General features: G+C 45.8%; 1 protein-coding gene across 1 annotated transcript in view; it reads right to left on the bottom strand.

The window, feature by feature from the left end:
• The window catches only part of col4a4 (collagen, type IV, alpha 4), a 45848-nt gene that overhangs the window by 15841 nt on the left and 11580 nt on the right, over positions 1–18427 (bottom strand). Inside the window, exons 13-37 of the mRNA XM_085429340.1 lie at positions 18262–18306; positions 17933–17995; positions 17779–17823; positions 17642–17695; positions 17045–17105; positions 16860–16964; positions 15783–15938; positions 15544–15633; positions 10384–10544; positions 10228–10300; positions 10029–10135; positions 8318–8501; positions 7215–7283; positions 7035–7142; positions 6873–6941; positions 5091–5240; positions 4586–4747; positions 4265–4432; positions 3916–4059; positions 3561–3668; positions 2928–3106; positions 2075–2138; positions 1916–1990; positions 1690–1797; positions 1500–1607 (exon numbers count right to left, since the gene is read on the bottom strand). Coding sequence (XP_085285466.1) covers positions 1500–1607; positions 1690–1797; positions 1916–1990; positions 2075–2138; positions 2928–3106; positions 3561–3668; positions 3916–4059; positions 4265–4432; positions 4586–4747; positions 5091–5240; positions 6873–6941; positions 7035–7142; positions 7215–7283; positions 8318–8501; positions 10029–10135; positions 10228–10300; positions 10384–10544; positions 15544–15633; positions 15783–15938; positions 16860–16964; positions 17045–17105; positions 17642–17695; positions 17779–17823; positions 17933–17995; positions 18262–18306 — 2656 coding nt within the window. The remainder of the gene's footprint in view (positions 1–1499; positions 1608–1689; positions 1798–1915; positions 1991–2074; positions 2139–2927; positions 3107–3560; positions 3669–3915; positions 4060–4264; positions 4433–4585; positions 4748–5090; positions 5241–6872; positions 6942–7034; positions 7143–7214; positions 7284–8317; positions 8502–10028; positions 10136–10227; positions 10301–10383; positions 10545–15543; positions 15634–15782; positions 15939–16859; positions 16965–17044; positions 17106–17641; positions 17696–17778; positions 17824–17932; positions 17996–18261; positions 18307–18427) is intronic.

Consider the following 18427-nt stretch of genomic DNA (forward strand, 5'->3'; position numbering starts at 1 on the left):
TATCGTGCCATCTCTAGTCAGTACAATTCGTGCAAAACTCTCTAAAATGCTGTATCTAAATTCATTGTTCTTGTGTTTTTAAAATACCTGTAGCACATTTAGAAACAAAAATGTTCTTTCTTTGCTGTTAGAAAAAGCCCGCCTAACAACCTACAGAGCCTCGTGAAACTAGCCTGATACTTATTTTTCTGCTGCAGAGGAACAGCTCGTTGGAGTTTCTATAGTGAAGAGCTGAAGGTGGCTGGAGTTTGGTGACTTCATGCTCCACATGCCTTAACCTCCTAGGACCTGGCGTCCACATATGTGGACATCACACTTTGGCTTATTTACACCAAAATATTCAATTTTGGTGTAAATAAGTTCAGATCTAACAGCTGAACACACCCGTGGTCTTTCTACAATAGACATCAAATATTGTCCCACATCTGTAGCAGAAGGTCCCATGATGGTGGCTTGCAGGTTGTTTTGCTTTCACTCTTCTGTCCAGTTCATCCCAAACCAGCTCGATAAAACAGCCCCAGACCGTCACTCTTCCTCCTCCATGCTCCATGCTACACACTGGTACCATCCTTTCACCTACTCGACAGCGTACAAAGATCCTGCGTGATGAACCAAAGATTTCATATTTGATTCATCAGTCCATAAAACCTTCTTCCAGCCTTCAGTAGTCTAATCGTGGCCCAGACAGCCTCTTTGTCTCATTCTGACGTCTGGCTTTCTTTCTGGAGCTCGTCCCGTCAAACCTGCAGCTCGAAGTCTTCTCTTCACAGCTGAAACTGAGACTTGCTCACTACGACCACTATTTAGCTTCTTGAAGCTGTTGTCCTGTGAGCCGCCGTCACACAGCTGTTAACTCTCAGAAACGTGTGTCTGATTCATTCGTGTCTGTGGGTCTGCAGACCTCTTCCTGTCAGTTTGTTTCTGAGCCTTTGATGCTGAAGGAAACTGGACTCGCTGACACCTTGACTTTCTTTGCAGTCTCTCTGTAGGACAGACCTGCATTTCTATGATGGTCTGTCTCTCTTGTTAATTTCCTTTTTCTCACCGTTTTTGTAGCATCACACTACTTTCTGCAGTACAGTACTGTTCAGCTGATGCTGACGAGTGAATGCTACCACAGTGTGTCCAGCACTGCTTTATGCAGACAGAGGGGGCTGTAGCTGGAGTTAGTTGGTAGCATCAGCTTTCAAGACTTGATCAACCTCCATAATTCTGAAATGTACATCATTTTTCAGCTTTGGGTAACCTTCGTTTTTTTTTAACCTCTGGCAGTTCACCACTTTTCCCTTCGTACCATTTCAAGCTAAAGCTAAAGCTAAAGCTGAAGAAAGACTTGATTTACAGCTGAAATTTGATCTGAACAGTCTCTATCTCGACCTCTGAAGCGCCGAATCAGCAACCTGACGCATGTTAAAAAAAACTAAAGGCTCCAGATTAACCGTCCTTTAATCCTCGTTACTTGAAATTGTAAAGTAACTGACTTTAAAGTAGGTTCTAACCTTTGAGTCCTCGGTAGCCTTCGTGTCCTGGAGGACCATCACCCCCACTTTTACCTTCAATACCTGGAGTACCTGGTTGACCCCTGGGACCTGGGGGCCCAATCACACCTGACAGAGAAAACAGTTTTAATAAGGTCATGGATAACCAATGAGTTATACACTCTTTATCACTGAAAATACATCTATGTACCTCCAGGACCGATGTTTCCATGGTGTCCTTTCTCTCCTTTGGATCCTTTCTCTCCTGGAGCCCCAGTAAAACCCAACCCTCCCGGATCTCCAGGAGATCCAGGAGGTCCTGAGAGGAAGAGAAACAGGAATTAACACCTGATTCATTCTCCTGTTTTTTCCTTACTCTGGTTACTTTTAACTCAAACATCAAACTTCACGCTGCACAGCCAGAAACAGATCATCACCTAGGTGCCCCTTGTCTCCACGAGGCCCCCTTTCTCCATTTGGACCAGGGCAACCAACAGACTCCCCTTTATTACCTGAAACACAAGCACACTCTTCACTACAGCCTGCACAACAAAGGAACACATGAAAAACATTACCATGACTGGGTGACCTTGTACCTTTGGGACCTTTACATCCTGGGGGACCAGGCTCACCAGGTTTCCCTGAGCATCCTTTGTCACCCTGCAATCGCAAAATTAACAGATCAATATTTCCTGCAACTCTTTCTGAACATTTTTTGAGCAAATCAAAGTCTTAAACTGAAAAGCTTACTGTGCACCACTTCAAGGACCACTTCAAGGCAAAGAGTGCTCTTTTTGCTAATTTCCCAAGTATTTATTGTAAACTAAATGGCCTTTTCAGTCATTTGCTACCCCAAACAATAGAGTTTAACTATAAAGTTATTTGCTGGAATGTTAGCAGTAATGTAGGCACTGTACTGGACCACAGGAGGAGAACCGAGGCCTGAGGTAAAGCTTTTGATTTACCAGATTTATCTTCACCTATGATTGTGAGCAGCTCAGAAACATAAATACGTAAACATAAAAAATCATTTAAAAACAGTTTCCTCCTGGCTGGGCTTGAATATCCTGAGTCGCAGCTGAGAGCATCCAAACATTCTGATTCTTTCATACAGAAGAAAAAGTTGCTGTAGTTGACTTTTTATCCATGTTATTATCCTCTTAGGTGACCCTGGTTGGCCCAGATGGCAGCATGGCTTGGGCCCTAAATCATCAATGTATACGAGAAACATCTGGATATCTGGTTCTTTAATAAAAAGGCGAAGGTACAAACAGCCTAAGGATGTTAACCATGACTCCCGAGGTGCAAGTACACAGCAAGTCTGATGAATGACTACAAAATGCTTTCACATGCACCACAAATGGCGATCGAGATAAAGGGCAGCTTCTGCAACTTTCTTCATCAAGCTTTTAATTTGGGTCAGTCGAGTGATGTCTTCAGCTGCCTTACTGGATCTCCAACGCTTCCGGGAAAGCCACAGTATCCTTCAAACCCCTTCAGTCCCGGGAGTCCCGCAGGCCCCTGTTTGCCACAGGGTCCAGGGGGCCCGGGGGGTCCTACAATGCCCGGGGGTCCGTCGCACCCTGGATGCCCTGGCTTGCCTGCTGCTCCCTGCATACCTTTGCTTCCTGTAGTGAAAAAAAATGTTGGAAATCAGAAAGTTCAGTGCGGACAAAGTCGATCTGTCACACAGAACCTCCAAAGCATCGTGGGAAATGAAGATTCCACGCTCTTTATTGAGATAAGTAAAGAATTAACCGATACCCAACGTGTTTTGGTTTCTGTCCATAATTTCCTCCTTCATAACAACTGCACTAAGAGTTCTTTATTAACTGGACCTCTGGACTGTTTGAGCTGACGGAGCCTTTTGGGGGATTTTTTTAAATCCAATTATCCGACCAATAATATGGCTGTTGTGCACTTAATTGTACTAACCGACCATCCAAGAAGTCTGAGCTCCAGTTTTGGTGAGTGGCATCTATGTCTAACTCTAAGTCTTTCAGGTGACCTTCCACTTTCTGATCAATTAGTGCTTAATCCAGGCCACGATACTGCCGCTTGGCAACAAAGTATCATTCTGACCTCGAGGTCCAGTAAATCCAACAGTGGAGGGATGTCCTGGGTCTCCTGTCTTTCCTTTAATGCGGATGTAGTTGGTTGGTCCTGGAGGGCCTGTTGGACCTTGAAAGCCTGCAGGGGACACGCGGGAAATGTTTTAAAAAGGTGAGCTCGAATTAGCTGGATCGTCAACATCCATGTTTCCTCATAAATGACAGGAAGTCTCACTTAATGCATGTTTACAGTAATAGCAGTAATCTTTAGGAACACAGTAACACTGCTGTGGTAGAATTGTGGCAATTGGTTGTAATGTTACTGTAAAGATATGTGGTAATGGTACTGCAGTAGCATTGTAGTGTATCACTCTGTATCAGTCTACCCTTCTGTCCTTTTGGCCCTTCGATTCCTTGACCACCATCTCGTCCGTTGAACCCTCTCTCTCCAGTCATGCCTGGATCTCCGGGGACACCAGGCTCTCCAGGGTTCCCAGGCACCCCCTCCCAGCCCCGGGGTCCAGTCAGACCTTAAACATGTCAAAATTTGTCTCGTGATCATGTTTTATTCAATAAGACTTGGAACTAGAGCCTGAGGCCATAAGCATAATATTTAGTGAGGTCATAGATCAAATGAGCAGGATCTTTACGATCTTTTTAAACCTGTGATGAAATTGTACATGTATAAAACAAGTGTCTTAATCAGTCTGTGGTTAGGATATATGTACGACTCACCTTTTGGACCACCAGTGCCCTGAAGTCCCGAGCTTCCATTGAGTCCAGGGGGGCCCTGACAACCAGGCTTTCCACGGACACCTGGAAGTCCTGATGCACCCACAGAGCCTTTGCGGCCAATTCCTTCAGAACCAACGCTGCCGATCTCCCCTTTATCCCCAAAAATACCTGAAAGTGATGACATCATAGTCAGAACTTACTGGAACTACTGTGATAAAAAACATTTGTCAAAGATAAAAAGCAAAATAACCAAAGAAACTAAAGTTAAGTGAAACCTAATAACATTAAAAGCTGCCGGGTGAATAAAGTGAGCTTGTTTACCTTGGGCTCCAATAGATCCCGGAAAGCCCGACTGGCCCATGGTACCAGGTTTTCCTGGATCACATCGGTTCGATGTGGGTCCTGAGCAGCCAGTTATACCGGGGGCTCCATCATCTCCTTTCTGACCCTTTGCTCCACGACATCCATGGAGACCACCGATGCCTGTACAAAAACAAGAAAAGATTCAAGTGTCCTTTCTTTAACTCAGCATCATCCACCAGTTGTAATTTGGGTTTTGCAAACAGCTGAAGAGTTTATACAAATGGCTGGATGCTAACTGAACCTTAACCAAAATGCACTGGTGAGCTAAAAATGCTGTTATCAAGACTGGTGCTTTTATTCTAAACATGGTAGGGATATGTTTACACGCAGTAAAACCACAGCATAGTTTATCTCGCTATCTTGTACACAGAAAATTGTGATGCAAAACAGAAAATACAAAGTAAATGGACCTCCCAGAGCACGATGTCGTGGATCAGTACAATTAGCCGGAGATGTAAATCACCTGGTAGACCATGTTGGCCGGGGTCGCCAGGCACTCCTTTGGGTCCTTGAGGGCCCCGTGTCCCTGGAAAGCCAATAGAGCCTGGGAGCCCAAAAGCAGAGTCTCCTGTTGGTCCGCTGAGACCTGCAGAGCCTCGAAGTCCCGGAGAGCCTGGTGCACATAAAGTTAAACAGTCTGGAAACAGCTCATAATGGTTTGGGTTTAAAGTCCAAACCTTCTGCCACCACAGAGGTAAGTAACAGAGTAAGGAATTGTAGATTAGGATGCTTATCACAGTCACGACTTAGACTTTACTGGGTGCAACTTAAAACGAGCACTTTTTAAAAGTTAGAAACTAGACAGAAACACGGAGCCAGCAGGGCATCACTGATTTTTACAACTGATTCAATTCTGAATCACAAGTTCTCGATTCAATTAAGTTTTAACTCAGACATAAATATTATTATTAGAAAGATTTATCAGCACACATCCATGTTTCATATCTGTGTATAAACCAAAGCTGACACTGAGACTTCATCAGAGGTGTGAGCATCACAGCAGGTGTAACTGAGGATCCAACAGAGAAACATGAAGCAGGTTTTCCTGTTCTGGCTTTTTATAGCAGAAAACCTTAAAAATATTCTGCAGTCGATCAAAAACTGAAGCAAACCATGAATCAACATGTGAACATGACCTGATGAGGTTTGATTACAGACACAGCTGAGCAGTCATTTGTTTCCATTCGTTCAGTTTGAACAGCAGAGACGAGGCTTTGCTGTCAGAGGCCGACAGCACTGAACACAGCAGCAGACTGGTGGCTAATAAACAGAGAATAATGCAGGAAGCAGAGATTTGATGGTAAACTGGTCTCTGAGTGCTGAGAGAGAGAGAGCTGTGCAGGAAGTACAGCAGCCAAAGTCAGAGGGAGCTCATGAGCATGGTTATCAAACGTGAAGCGCAGTTTGATCTTCTTTTGCCGCTGGTTCAGTCAGTGTTGGTCAGAGTGACGAAACCTGCAGCTTCAGGATCTGTGAGCGGTCGACTCTCAGCGCCGACGGCGTCTGTGGACGATCCACGCTCTGCGTTTACATCTTTGTGCAGAATCCGTTTATCTGCTTCTCTTTTTAGCCGTTTTATCTGTTGTTGAAATAGTTTTGTGAGCTTCAAGATGAGATGCTGCCACTTCTGGCAAAATACATTTATATTTAAAAATCAATTCAGGATTTAATGAATTGATATTTATTCACCTTATTCACACTAAAATCGAGAATTTGAATGGGGAAATCGATCTTTTAAACCCACTCCTACCAGTAAGCCTCTAATTTTCGGCCATTGAAGCTGTTCAAATTATTCTGCTGGTCGTTGCTGCACAGCAGTGAAAACAGAAAGGCTGGAAGAGTTCCTTCTGGTCCGGGCAGATTTCTGAAGGAATTTCTGACATCTCTGTGAATTCGTTTGCTTCCCAGAGTTTTGTAAACTAACCTTGTAGAAGGTACGTAGAAGTTCATCCTAGAGTTAATTGGGAATTTAAGTTGATTGAGGAACCAGGCCCTGTTGAGAATGATGAGGTTTATCTCTTTTCCTGCGGAACAAACTCATTCGGCTTCCAGAATATCCCATGTGGTTCCCAGTGAAAACTGACTATTAACGCTCAGGATACTTTCTGGAGATCCTCCACAGCCAGGCGAACAAAGTTCAAGATCACAGTTGGATGTGAAACAAGCTGCTCCAGAATTCATTGGTATCCAGACCAGCCAGAGCATCAACCAGATCTGGTTTGTGCTGATGCATTGTGGAACTTACCTGGATCTCCATCATAACTGAAGCCTTCAGGTCCTTCATCTCCATAATCTCCAGTGACACCCTGAGGTCCTACAGGAGGAGGAGGGGAAATAATTAAAGGTAACTCTTCTGCTCATGTAACCTACAGGCGAAGATACAGAAGCGGAAGGTTTGCTTGGGTACCTTGTTTCCCAGGTATTCCAGGAAGTCCATCCTTCCCATTGTCTCCTTTAGGTCCATCTGACCCAATGCCACCAGGAAAACCTGGAGAACCCTGGGAACCTGTGTAGCCTGAAAGGTGAGAGAGGTGAGTAGGAAGTACTGTAAACAGGCAAACATAAAGATGTTACAGATCAAATTTACCTGCACTTCCAGGGTCTCCCTTCTCTCCAGGGGCACCTGGTCTTATGGGTCTAAAGGGTGGAGGGTCACCTGGAGGAAGAGGAGGGTTAAGTAGACACCAGTTAGAAGGTTTTGGCTAAAAAAGTTAATGAAAGTGTTCCTATGAACTTCACAAGTACTCAGTGCTGAAGAAAACCCTCAACTCATTTATATTTAATTGTATTTTCAGATTAAGTTTGGTTTTCTCCAAAATATTGAGTTCAGGCCGTCACCGTAAACACCCACAGGTTTCAAGTTGACTCCTTTTTATTTCATTTCTGCCTGTTTGGAAAACCTAAATGGAAAAACAAGAGGGGCGAGAGGCAGGGTACACCCTGGACAGGTCACCAGCCTGACACAGGACAAACACACTTACAGGTAATTTAGATTCACCAGTTAACCTAACCTAACTAACTGCGTGTCGGAGAACCCGGAAAGAACCCACACAGACGCAGGGAGAGCATGCAAAGTCCACACAGACCAGGTCAGAGTCAGGGGGTGGAACCAACACGCCACCGTGCTGCCCTGGAAACACGTTCAATAGAATAATTCAAAAGCAGAAATGTCTGAAACTTCAATCTAGTTTCCTAAATTTGCCTGTATCAAGTGTTTTATTCTAAAACAAAACCAATCTCAAACCCTCAACCAGGGGTGTCCAACTCCAGGCCTCGAGGGCCGGTGTCCTGCAGGTTCTAGATCTCACCCTGCATCAGCACATCTAAATCAAATGATTAGTTCATTTCCAGGCCTCTGGAGAACTTCAAGATATGTTGAGGAGGTCATTTGGCCATTTAAATCAGCTGTGATGGATCAAGGACACATCCTGCCCCACCCCTGCCCTAAACGATGAGTCACAGATGACCAACGGATGTTACGTTATCATCCTGTTTGAGAAACATACTCTACTCAAACCCGGACTTAGACCTTAAAAGGAGTCAGCACTGACAGATGTTAAGAGGACAGGTGTTATAAATGTTCAGGTCAGTCCTATGAAAACAGAACCGTATATATGGATTCAGCTGCAAAACTCTGGTAAAATCCACAGAAAGTGAGAACCAAACGTTTTTCGTAACAACGATTCTTACCTTTAACCCCCTTTAACCCCGGGGGGCCACAGGATCCAGTAGGTCCTGGATCCCCAAGGAGTCCACGTTCTCCCACAGCTCCATCTGCATCTGGTCCTCGGGGACCTGGAGGTCCTAAATATCCCTTTAACCCTGTAGTTCCTCTGAGGCCCCTTTCTCCAGGGAAGCTGAAAAAACTCTCCCCCTAAGAACAGACAAATTGAGGTCAAGAGACAGAACAGCATGACTGATGGCAGGACAACTGCAAAACAGGGACATTCTGATTATCTCACTGTTTGTCATCCACATTTCTCAGCGCTCAACTTTAAGTTATAAACAGATTCTTAAAACTTAAAAACTCCTTTGTCCCACACGCCATCAAACTGTTTAACTCCTCTCTGGAGGGGAGAGGGAGGGGAAACAGGAGGACAAAGGAGGGGGGAACAACTAAGCTGTAGTGCCTCTTCACCTCACTGTACAATACCTTGTGCAATACTTTTTGTAAATAGTCAACAGTGCAATAGACTCAATACTTGAAATGTGCAATTCACTTGTATTTTTATTTTTTATTCCTATTTATTCTATTTATCCCCTTCGTATATTTTATTTATATTTGTCTCTGTATTTATATGTGTGTGTGTGTGTGTGTGTGTGTGTGTGTGTGTGTATATATATATATATATATATATATATATAACAATTCTGTAACTGTAACTTCTGTCGGTGCTGTGCTTTTTGGAAGTCGAATTTCCCAGAGGAACCCACCCGAGGGATTAATAAAGTTCTATCTTATCTTATCTTATCTTAGATTCATGGATATAACAGATGTGGTGTCAGTGTGTTTTCTGGCATACAGTTGTGATCATTGTCCCGTTGATGCCCCAGTTTGGTCCAAGCTTCAGCTTCGGGATAGATGGCCTCACATTTGACTCTAGACTACGTTGGTATACAGAGGAGCTCATAGTCCACTTAGTCCACAGGCTTTCTCCTGTAAACTCTTCCAAACAAGCCAAACTTGTTCAGTCTTTTTCCATCTGTGCTGTCATGAACTTTAAAATTGAAAACGAGGCCTGTAGTGTCTCAGAATGTGAGGCAAAGCTCTTAGGTTTCTGTCGTTTCTTTGAGCATCGAATGGTCCGATCTTGGGATGAACTTGCTGGAACATCCATCACTGAGAAAATTGTCTTAATGTTTCCCTCTTGTAAATAATCTTTCTCACTGCAGAATGATGGACTTGTTTGAAAATAGCTGTATAACCTCTCCTAGGTTGGAGCAACAGTTTAGTCTGTAAGATCACTGCTGACGTCTTTCCTTTCTGTTAACGCACACCTGAATGCTTCGGACTAGCTGCTAGAAGATTCTGCTTTTATAACGATGCTCACGATTGGTAAGTATCAGTTAACCGGTGCGTTTGATCAGCAGCACCTGGCTGCCATTTACTTCTCTTAATTCCTATAAAAGCAACAAGGATCCACTTAATTTGTCACAGGACCGCAATCAGGAAACATGTTCTTAAACTGACCATCGGAGGATTCTGATAAACATTCGTTCAAAAGGAAAAGCGGCGCAGACATGATCAGTGAGCTGTAATGTGAACATCATCTCATTACATCTGAAACAGAAACTACTTGCTGAGAAACTCTTTCACATTATTGCTTCTCATATTTCGCTCTTTCCCGTCTTGAACAACATCTTCCAATCCTCATTCCTCCTATCTTCTAACCCGACTGACCTGGAAACCGGGATTTCCAGGGACCCCTGAGGGCCCAGTCTGTCCTCTTCTTCCTGGGAACCCTTGTCTGCCTGCAGGGCCCCGCTGTCCCTTGTTTCCCTTCTCACCTGGAGACAGGAGCAACATTCACAGGAGGTTATGTTGATGTTACTGTCAATAATAAGTGTGCTGGGAGACAGCTGCACAGACTGGGACTCACCTTCGATATCCTCCACTGTTAAATCTCCTTTCTGTCCTTTAAAGCCTTTGATACCCGGCAATCCGGCCCGACCCTGTAAACAAAGCAATCAGTCAAATAAACAGAGCAGTGGTGGCTGCTCAGATGACCTCTGACCTTGTTGCTCAGTTGCTTTACCTGCTCACCAGTCTCTCCTGTGTCTCCGGGAACACCGTACTCTCCCCGAGGACCTGTGGGTCCAGAGGATCCTTGGAAGCCTGGAAATCCCAAGTCACCCTTAGGGCCAGGTGCACCTCTTAGTACAAGAGGAAGGCCACAAGAACAGCTGCCACAACTACCTAAAACACAGAAATTAGGGTTCGATCGATCTCTAACCCTTATTGAGCACTTCCAGCAAACATTAGCAAAACGATCTGATTGATTAATAACGTCACTACGACTGGCTGTCCGGGCAACATGGACTCTACTTAAGGCCAACATAGGATGTCTTCGCTATAGACAGTATAACAGACGGACACAGCTGAAGGTGGCGACACCTGTTACTGCAAAAGACTTCCAGTTGTATTGAAGTGTATGGGAAAAGTGCCCTCTGCCCCCTCGCTTTGAAGACGTTAGTACACATTTCCAAACTCACTCTTGAGGTCATTTTGAACAAAACATTAAGTCTGTTTTTATAAATTATGCTCATTCTTAGAATAAGAGAGGAAGGTTATTTAGGAGCATGCTCATTGGTTAATACCTCAGTCACAATTTGTTAGCCACAGCGTGCGGTTTCACAATCAGTCAGTCAGCCACAGATCGATAGATCAATCAGAATACGACGAGTGCTGGAGACCGTGAAGTCCTCAGCTGAAGTCTTAACCCTTTAAGACCTACCATAGAACCAAGTCCGCCAGAGCTTATATTATATTTTTACATGCTGTAGCGAAATTTCTGGGAGCATTTCAAGTTGCTATACATCAATACAAGCATTACAGTCTATATTTTAATAATATGTATGGATTAAGTGCATAGTAATTACATAAATTTCAAAAAAGTGCAATAAACTACAGAAAAATTGAAAATCGTTTTTGTTTTGTTAACATATATGTCTACTGTAAATACAAAAAAGTTGCACAAAATAGTTTCCCACCACAGGAAATTTATTTTGAGTGTCTTCATAGTTTTATTTTTGAAATACACCAATTTTTATATACTGCAGGAAAAACGAAAATAAATATTATACTGCAAATTTGCAAAAAAAACAGCATGTGCATCAAAATAAACTATTTCCAGCAGTGCAATATGAGTCCTAAGCATCCCAGAAACGACACAGAAAGTCATAAAGTCAAAGAAAACTTTTAAAAACACCAGTATAGGCTCATGAGGCCCTGATGGTAAAAAGAAACGACATTTCCGCAAAAATGACGTCACTTCCGGTTTCGGGCAGGTCATGGCGGACGTCGCCAATGTAGGAAGTGTTACGAACAGCTGATCGGATCGGCAAAGCGTGTTTCTGGAATATTATGTTTTTGTTGCTGCAAGTGCTTTTTATGCAGTTTTTGCAAAGCTTTATGTGGAAGGAAACTGTGACCGAGGACAAGCTGATGGCATCAGATGTAAGTACAACTCCTCCGGTTTCATATGCAAAGAAAATTATTGCGCTAACTTACATGGTTGCAGAGCTACTGGGATTTAAAAGTAGTTGCGCAAAATGGAGCGTGCTGCTCTGACCGGCTTTTTTTTTTTTTTTTTTTTTTTTTTTTTTTTTTCCTAAATGACATCAGAAACAGCAGTATGCGACATTACGTGATGGCAGAGCTTCAGTTCATCCTTTGTCATTTTTTTTTTTTTTTTTTTTTTTTTTTTTTAATAAATAGGACAGGGGGAATGAATGAGAGAGGGGGAGAGAAAGAAAGAAAACCAAAGGGGAGAAGAGACGGTGAGAAGGGGGGGGAAGAGAGACAAAAAAAAAAAAAAAAAAACTCCTGGGTCACCTGTATGGAGAAAAAAAAACAAACAAACAAACAAACAAACAGAGGAGACAGCAAACAACAAAGAGCAACATAATAATAGAGAAAACAAAGCACCATCACAATAAACTAGCTAGTCATAGATATCAGTATTTACTAAGTAATAAACAATATTGTGCAGCACGCAAGATAGACAGCGCACAGTGTGCTTTGAGGCAGCAGCCAAGAAAGCTTTAGTCCGCGTCTGTGAATACCCATGTGTGCATACCTGTGTGGATCAGCATGCTTGCATTCCAAAGGTTTCTCCATGTAATGATCTGCTAGGGAGTGTGGGGGGGCCTCAGCCCCGTCCTCCAGGGTGTGAAGCGGGTATGGAGGAGATCAAAACTCCAGACATCCAGAGGCCCCCAGAACACAAAAGACCATGGAAGACCAACAGAGGGGCAGCCGCGCCACTGTTCCAGTAAGAGCTGAGGAGAGTCCCAGATGAGGGCTCACTCAGCAGCCGCGGAGCAGAAGCCAGGGGGGGTTGCAGTGACGCGCCCGTGAGCTCCGCCGGCCCCCAGCTGCGCCTGAGTGACCGAGCCCTAGGCCGAGAGGCCGGGGGCACCCCACCTCCAAAGGGGGCCCGAGCGAGCCCCAGGCCCCAGGCCCCGACAAGCGGCCGCCAAGGAGTGAGCCGGTGTGTACCCGGACGCCCACCCCCAGACACAAAGAACCACCAACACACCGACACCTGAGGGAGTCCGCCACCGGCAGGGGAAGTGGTGGTGGGTGGAGATAGGCCTCCAAACCTTGGAGGGCCTGAGGTGTCCCCAGAGAGGTGGCGTCTGATACCCAACCTGACATATAGACACAGACATACAGGCACACACAGACACAAACATCCATTCCCACCCTCATGCTCTCATATGCACTCACTCCACACTCAACCAACGTGGAGACAGACATAAAGAGACGCTGTACACACAATCACACTCCCCAAGCGTACTCTACAATCCGGGTCTAGGTACCCTTGCCCCTGGAGGGGGGAATTGCACCCAGACCCAGGTGGTGTTACCCTTTTCCCTGCGGTGGGGAGAGGCAGACCACCCCGACTCCGCAGCAGCAGGGAGGCCCCACACCCCAGACCGCAGTCGGACGGCCAACTCCTCCTACTAGCCCTCCCGCTCCAGCAGGCCGCAGAGAATGGGGGTGGGAGAAGACTCCAAACCTCCCTCCACCCGCTCATTGTAGTGTTGATGCATATGTGTTCTAAGGTGCAATTAAAACCCAGGAGGGCATGGAGCTACCTGCCAAGGAGCAGCAGGTAAGCGCATAGTCCCTCCTGCTAACCCTCAATGACTAAGTGTATTTAAAATTGAGAGGTGGGCAACGACGTCAGGGGTGAGGTGTACACCCTGATGGTGATTTGGACTCCGTGATTGTGCCCACCCCCAAGATCCTATATGTATGTGTAATGAGAGTGTGAATAATGTGAATGTCTAAGTTGTGGGATAAAATTGAGGCAGAGGCAGCCAGAAGGGGACAGGGGGGGGGGGTAGCCTCCTCTGCACCCTGGTGACATACCCCCACTCCAAGGCCCTGCATGTGTGGGTGGTTGTGGAGGAGCGGGAAGAGGGAGGCAGCTGGAGATGGGGAGGGAAGGAAGGGAGGGGCAGGTAACCCCTCCCTGGGGCCAGCTCCCCCGCTGACCCCAGTAGGCACTCCCACCCTCCGCGACCCGCCAGGGAAGGGGGGCCCAGGCCCATCAGACCGGGGCCCAGTGCAGTAGCGCCCCCCGGCTCCACAGAGCCCTGGACAGTCCACCCAACCCCACCACAGAGAAAACTGCACCCACCCCACCAACCACACATCTTCCAGACTACATAAGACGGTAAACGCCCAGGCTGAGATCTTCCTCCACCTCTCCTGTATCTCCCCCTCCTGCAGAGAGTTCCTGAGAGAAGAAAGCTCCTGCCAGATGTGACCATCCCCCCCACCAGTTGAAGAGCCCCCCAGGCGGCTCGATGCACCGGCGGCACCCTGCTCCAGGGCCGGGCCCCCATGCACCCACCCGCCCACAACCCCGGCAACACACCAACCAGGACCCGAGCCCCCGAGGCCCGGCCCGGGCCCCGGCCCAGAGACGGAGCACCCCCAGAACCTCATGCCCATCCCGGACCCACCCAGGGGCAGCCAGGTTGCCAGGTCAGTAACCCACGTCCGTCAGCACAGACCCTCCCCTAGCCCCGCTGCACGCAGCCGCGAGGAAACAGTCACCTGAGAGCCAACAGAGCCCTCAACCGGACGTGACCGCTACCCCGGGTTGAGCCCCCCAAGGAAGATGCCTCCGGGGAACCCCCCGACGCCCTAAGCCTGTCCCTACCCCCTCACCAATCACAACAGTGAAGGCGGGACCAAACTATGACCCCCCACCCCCACTAGGTGATGGAGCTGATAAAAGGGGCCCAGAGCAATTAATCTGATGTGGTGGCAGAGGCTGTGTCAAGACTAATGTAATCTAATAGATAATTTCTATATTGGTTAGAATTAAGATTATTTTTATTTTTCCAGTTCATGAGGACTGTTTTCTTGGCTATGCATAGGGCAGTGAAGATCATATGGGCTATATTCTTTTCTGAAGTGACATTATCTAAGCTGCCCAACAAACACACTAAGGGGGAGGTTGGAATGTTACATTTCAGACATTTTGATAAGTCTTCACATATCTCGCGCCAAAACTTTTGCACTGGTGGACAGAACCAAAGAGCGTGGATGTAATTGTCTTGTAATTGCAAAATGGAGCGTGCCGCTCTGACCGGCTTTAAAGGGTTAACACACCAGTGGGTGACATCTCAAAGCTAAATCTACGTACCGTCTAAGGCTTCACAGCAACAACATGAGTGAGGAAGCAAGTTAAGGTTATGCTCTTCATAGCTGGAAATGGTTAGCTGGTAAGTTAGCATTAGCCAGAAGTTTCATCCAATAAAACTCATCTGGATAAAGTACAATGAGAACCTAAAGGAAACAGCTAGTGATGACTTTAGCATGGTGATGATACCTTTGGTTTCTGGCATTAAAAGGTCAGATTGCCTTTTTTAAATTACTTCGTCAGTTGATGTTTATAAAATGACCGCTGCACGATTCACGTAGCATAATGTGGACAGGGGTGTTGGTACCGTAACAAAACTGTTGACTGATCGTGGGACAAAAGCCAAAAGCATTGTTCATCTTTTTAATCTCTTCTTTCCCCATTTAGCAAACACAAACTGTGGTAATGTGACGTGGCCTGAGTGTGCACATATTTCACATTAAGGTTAAAAGCAGCTCATCAGTCTTCCACCCTCTAAACCTTTAACTGGTGTAAAAGTCACAATTTCAGTCAATGTCTCCAACAACTGACCTTTAATTCCCAGTGAGCCCTGAAACCCCGTGGGTCCGAGCACACCTGGGTCCCCACGTGGTCCTGAGGCTCCAGGGAGACAGTAGGTACCTTTAAAGACAAACAGGAAGTCAGATTATTGAGAAAAAAAATCAACTGGGACAGTGACACATCCCATACCTGCTGTTAATATCTGCAGTCTGACCCTGCAGGCACCTACAGGTGTACAACACTAAGAGACAAACACTGTTGTCTGGTACCTGGAACACCTTGCTGTCCTTTATGTCCTCTGAATCCACGGCGCCCTGGTTTTCCAGGTTCTCCAGGTGTGGGTTTCTCTGTAGAGATCTGACCTGGATCTCCTCTGACCCCCTTGCATCCTGGAACTCCCTTCTGACCTACAACTCCCGGCAGTCCTGAAGAAAACAACAAAAACTATCATACTACCTTAAACATGAGCAGAAAACATCCTTCTTACCACAGCACCGCTATGCTGCCTCTAATCAAGTTCATACCACCTTAAATCTAACCATGACACTTGAATCACCGTAGCTCAACTTTAAGATTCATTCAAGATTCAAGAGTCGAGGTCTTTATTGTCCAGTATGCGCACCGAAATGCCGTTTCACCCCAAGCCCCCCATGGTGCATTTATAAGAATATAAAAAATCTCCAGGAGATATAAAACTAGAAGAAGTGGATTGTGCAGAGGGTATTGAATACCAGCTTCAAGTTACGAGTCAGAGTATTGTGGACGAGACAGGATAAAGACATATGCATTATGTAGATGTGTTCAGCAACTGAAAGTAACAAGAAGCTGACTTCTTCAAATAATCTCACCACAGCAACCTCATACTGCCTTACATCAGGCTGCTACCACCTTAAATCTGGCCTCATGAGTCTCAGACCACCTCGCCAACTTCATCATCATTAAACCCCCCAAAGTGGTAGATAATGACCCAACGTTGTGGTCTCATCCCATTTGTAATCTGACTACACAAACTCGTAATAGCGCGTAAAATCTTAAAAAACTCTCCGATACGATTTTAAAGTTTGAGACCATTTGAACATCAGGTAGGAAGCACCACCTCACCCACCCTCTGACCCAGACTCTGCTCCTTTATCCACAGCAGGAAGCTTTCCCTTTTTTGATTTGACAGAACTTTATGCCAGACGGTTTTTCTGATGATGATTTATATCTGTCAGGAAAGATCTCCAATACTCAGTGATAGCGTATTTTTCCATCATATAAAGATGTTTCACCTGTGTCATCGCGCTGTGCTGAGATGTTTGCCAGCTCACATCGCTACAGAAACTGTAAAATATGCAGGTACTCACCAACTATTGATCTGCCAGGCGGTCCTGGGGGGCCGGGTATTCCCATCCGCCCCCTGTCTCCATTAAGGCCGTGCGGGCCGGGTGACCCGGGATCCCCAACTTGACCTAGAAGACATAAAGTAGTCATTGGACACCAGAGAAGAAGAATTGTGAAAGAGCTGATTGATTGGTGCACTGATCCATACCGGTGTACGTGATGTCTTCCTCCCGGGGGTTGCCTGGAGGCCCGGGATCTCCCCTTTCGCCCTGAGAACACACAGAACACGACAGCTTTATCTTTACTGAGGTCATTTTGTTTACATGATACTAACCAGATCATCGGGTTCACAGCTTCTAGTAACAGAACATCTACGTCTGTGAATGGGCGAAAGGTTTCAGTGCTGGTTTTTACTGCTGATCTGGCTCTGCTGGCCAGGGGGTGACCACGCAGCGGGGAGGTCTGCAGCTGCGCGGTAGAGATCAGACGTCCGAGGTCATGGACAGATAACTGCTCAAAGTGTAGGACTTCAAGAATCTCAGAGTCCTTTTCACGATGGATGAATTTCAGTGATGCAGACGCTGCACCTGTCTGTGGACCATTTTACTGGTCTTCTGGTTAACTTCCTGCTCGTTTTGCCCTCGTTACCTTTTGCATACATTTTCCGAGCCTTCTCTCGCCCTTTGTCGTGGTGTGCTACAATGCTCTGTGCTCCTTGTTCCCTGGTTCCTAGTGTTTAGTTGGGATGGATGGGAAGCTTTGCTTTTATCCACAGTGACATAAAATATACAGGAAACAGACTGACCTTAGGACCATTTCGTCCAATCAGACCTGGGAGTCCTGAGCTTCCTTGGATTCCCTGAAAACACCAAAGAAAAACCAGACCTGATGATCCGAGGAACAGCACAGAAGTAGAAACAGGAATCTTCTGCTTTGACCAACCTTAACTCCTTTGTTCCCACGCAGACCAGGTTGTCCAGGGAGTCCCTGAAACACAGTTCGTTCAGCATCAATACCTCAAAGATTGATGACATCTCAAGTCTAATTAAAGTCTATAGTCTGATCAAAACTGCTTAATATTGATCGCACATCTTACCCTTGGTCCAGGAAGCCCCAAAATCCCCTTCTCCCCTTCCATCCCAGGTGACCCATTCAGACCCTGAGACCACAATTCAATAAAAAATATCTGATCAGTAACAGTGCTACTAAAATGATATTTGGAGATGTGGGGCACAACAACCAAGTGGGGTTTAAAAACGGCAGCTGAGTATCCTTCAAACACGAGATTACAGATGACAATTTTCAGGATGAGCGATAGTCCTGAACTCCATAAATCGGGAGAATCCTAACCTTCAAGTGAGCCTGGTGCCCAAGAATCGAACAACAAAGAGAACTTCAAGTTCCTAAATAAGATATTTAACCTACCAGCTGTCCGTCAATTCCACAGACTCCTTTAACCCCCCGGGAGCCCTGAAATATCCAACATATCCAGCGTGAGAAAACCGAGAGCAAAGCCTCCCAACAACAAGAGATATCAGAAATCAACATTTGCAACATTTGCTATTTAAAGTTTAACAGAAAACAGGAAGTC

The sequence above is a fragment of the Rhamphochromis longiceps genome, linkage group LG14, assembly GCF_057381845.1.
Source record: "Rhamphochromis longiceps isolate RC_006_pf linkage group LG14, R_longiceps_female_GT1.1, whole genome shotgun sequence".
Classification (NCBI taxonomy): Eukaryota; Metazoa; Chordata; class Actinopteri; order Cichliformes; family Cichlidae; genus Rhamphochromis; species Rhamphochromis longiceps.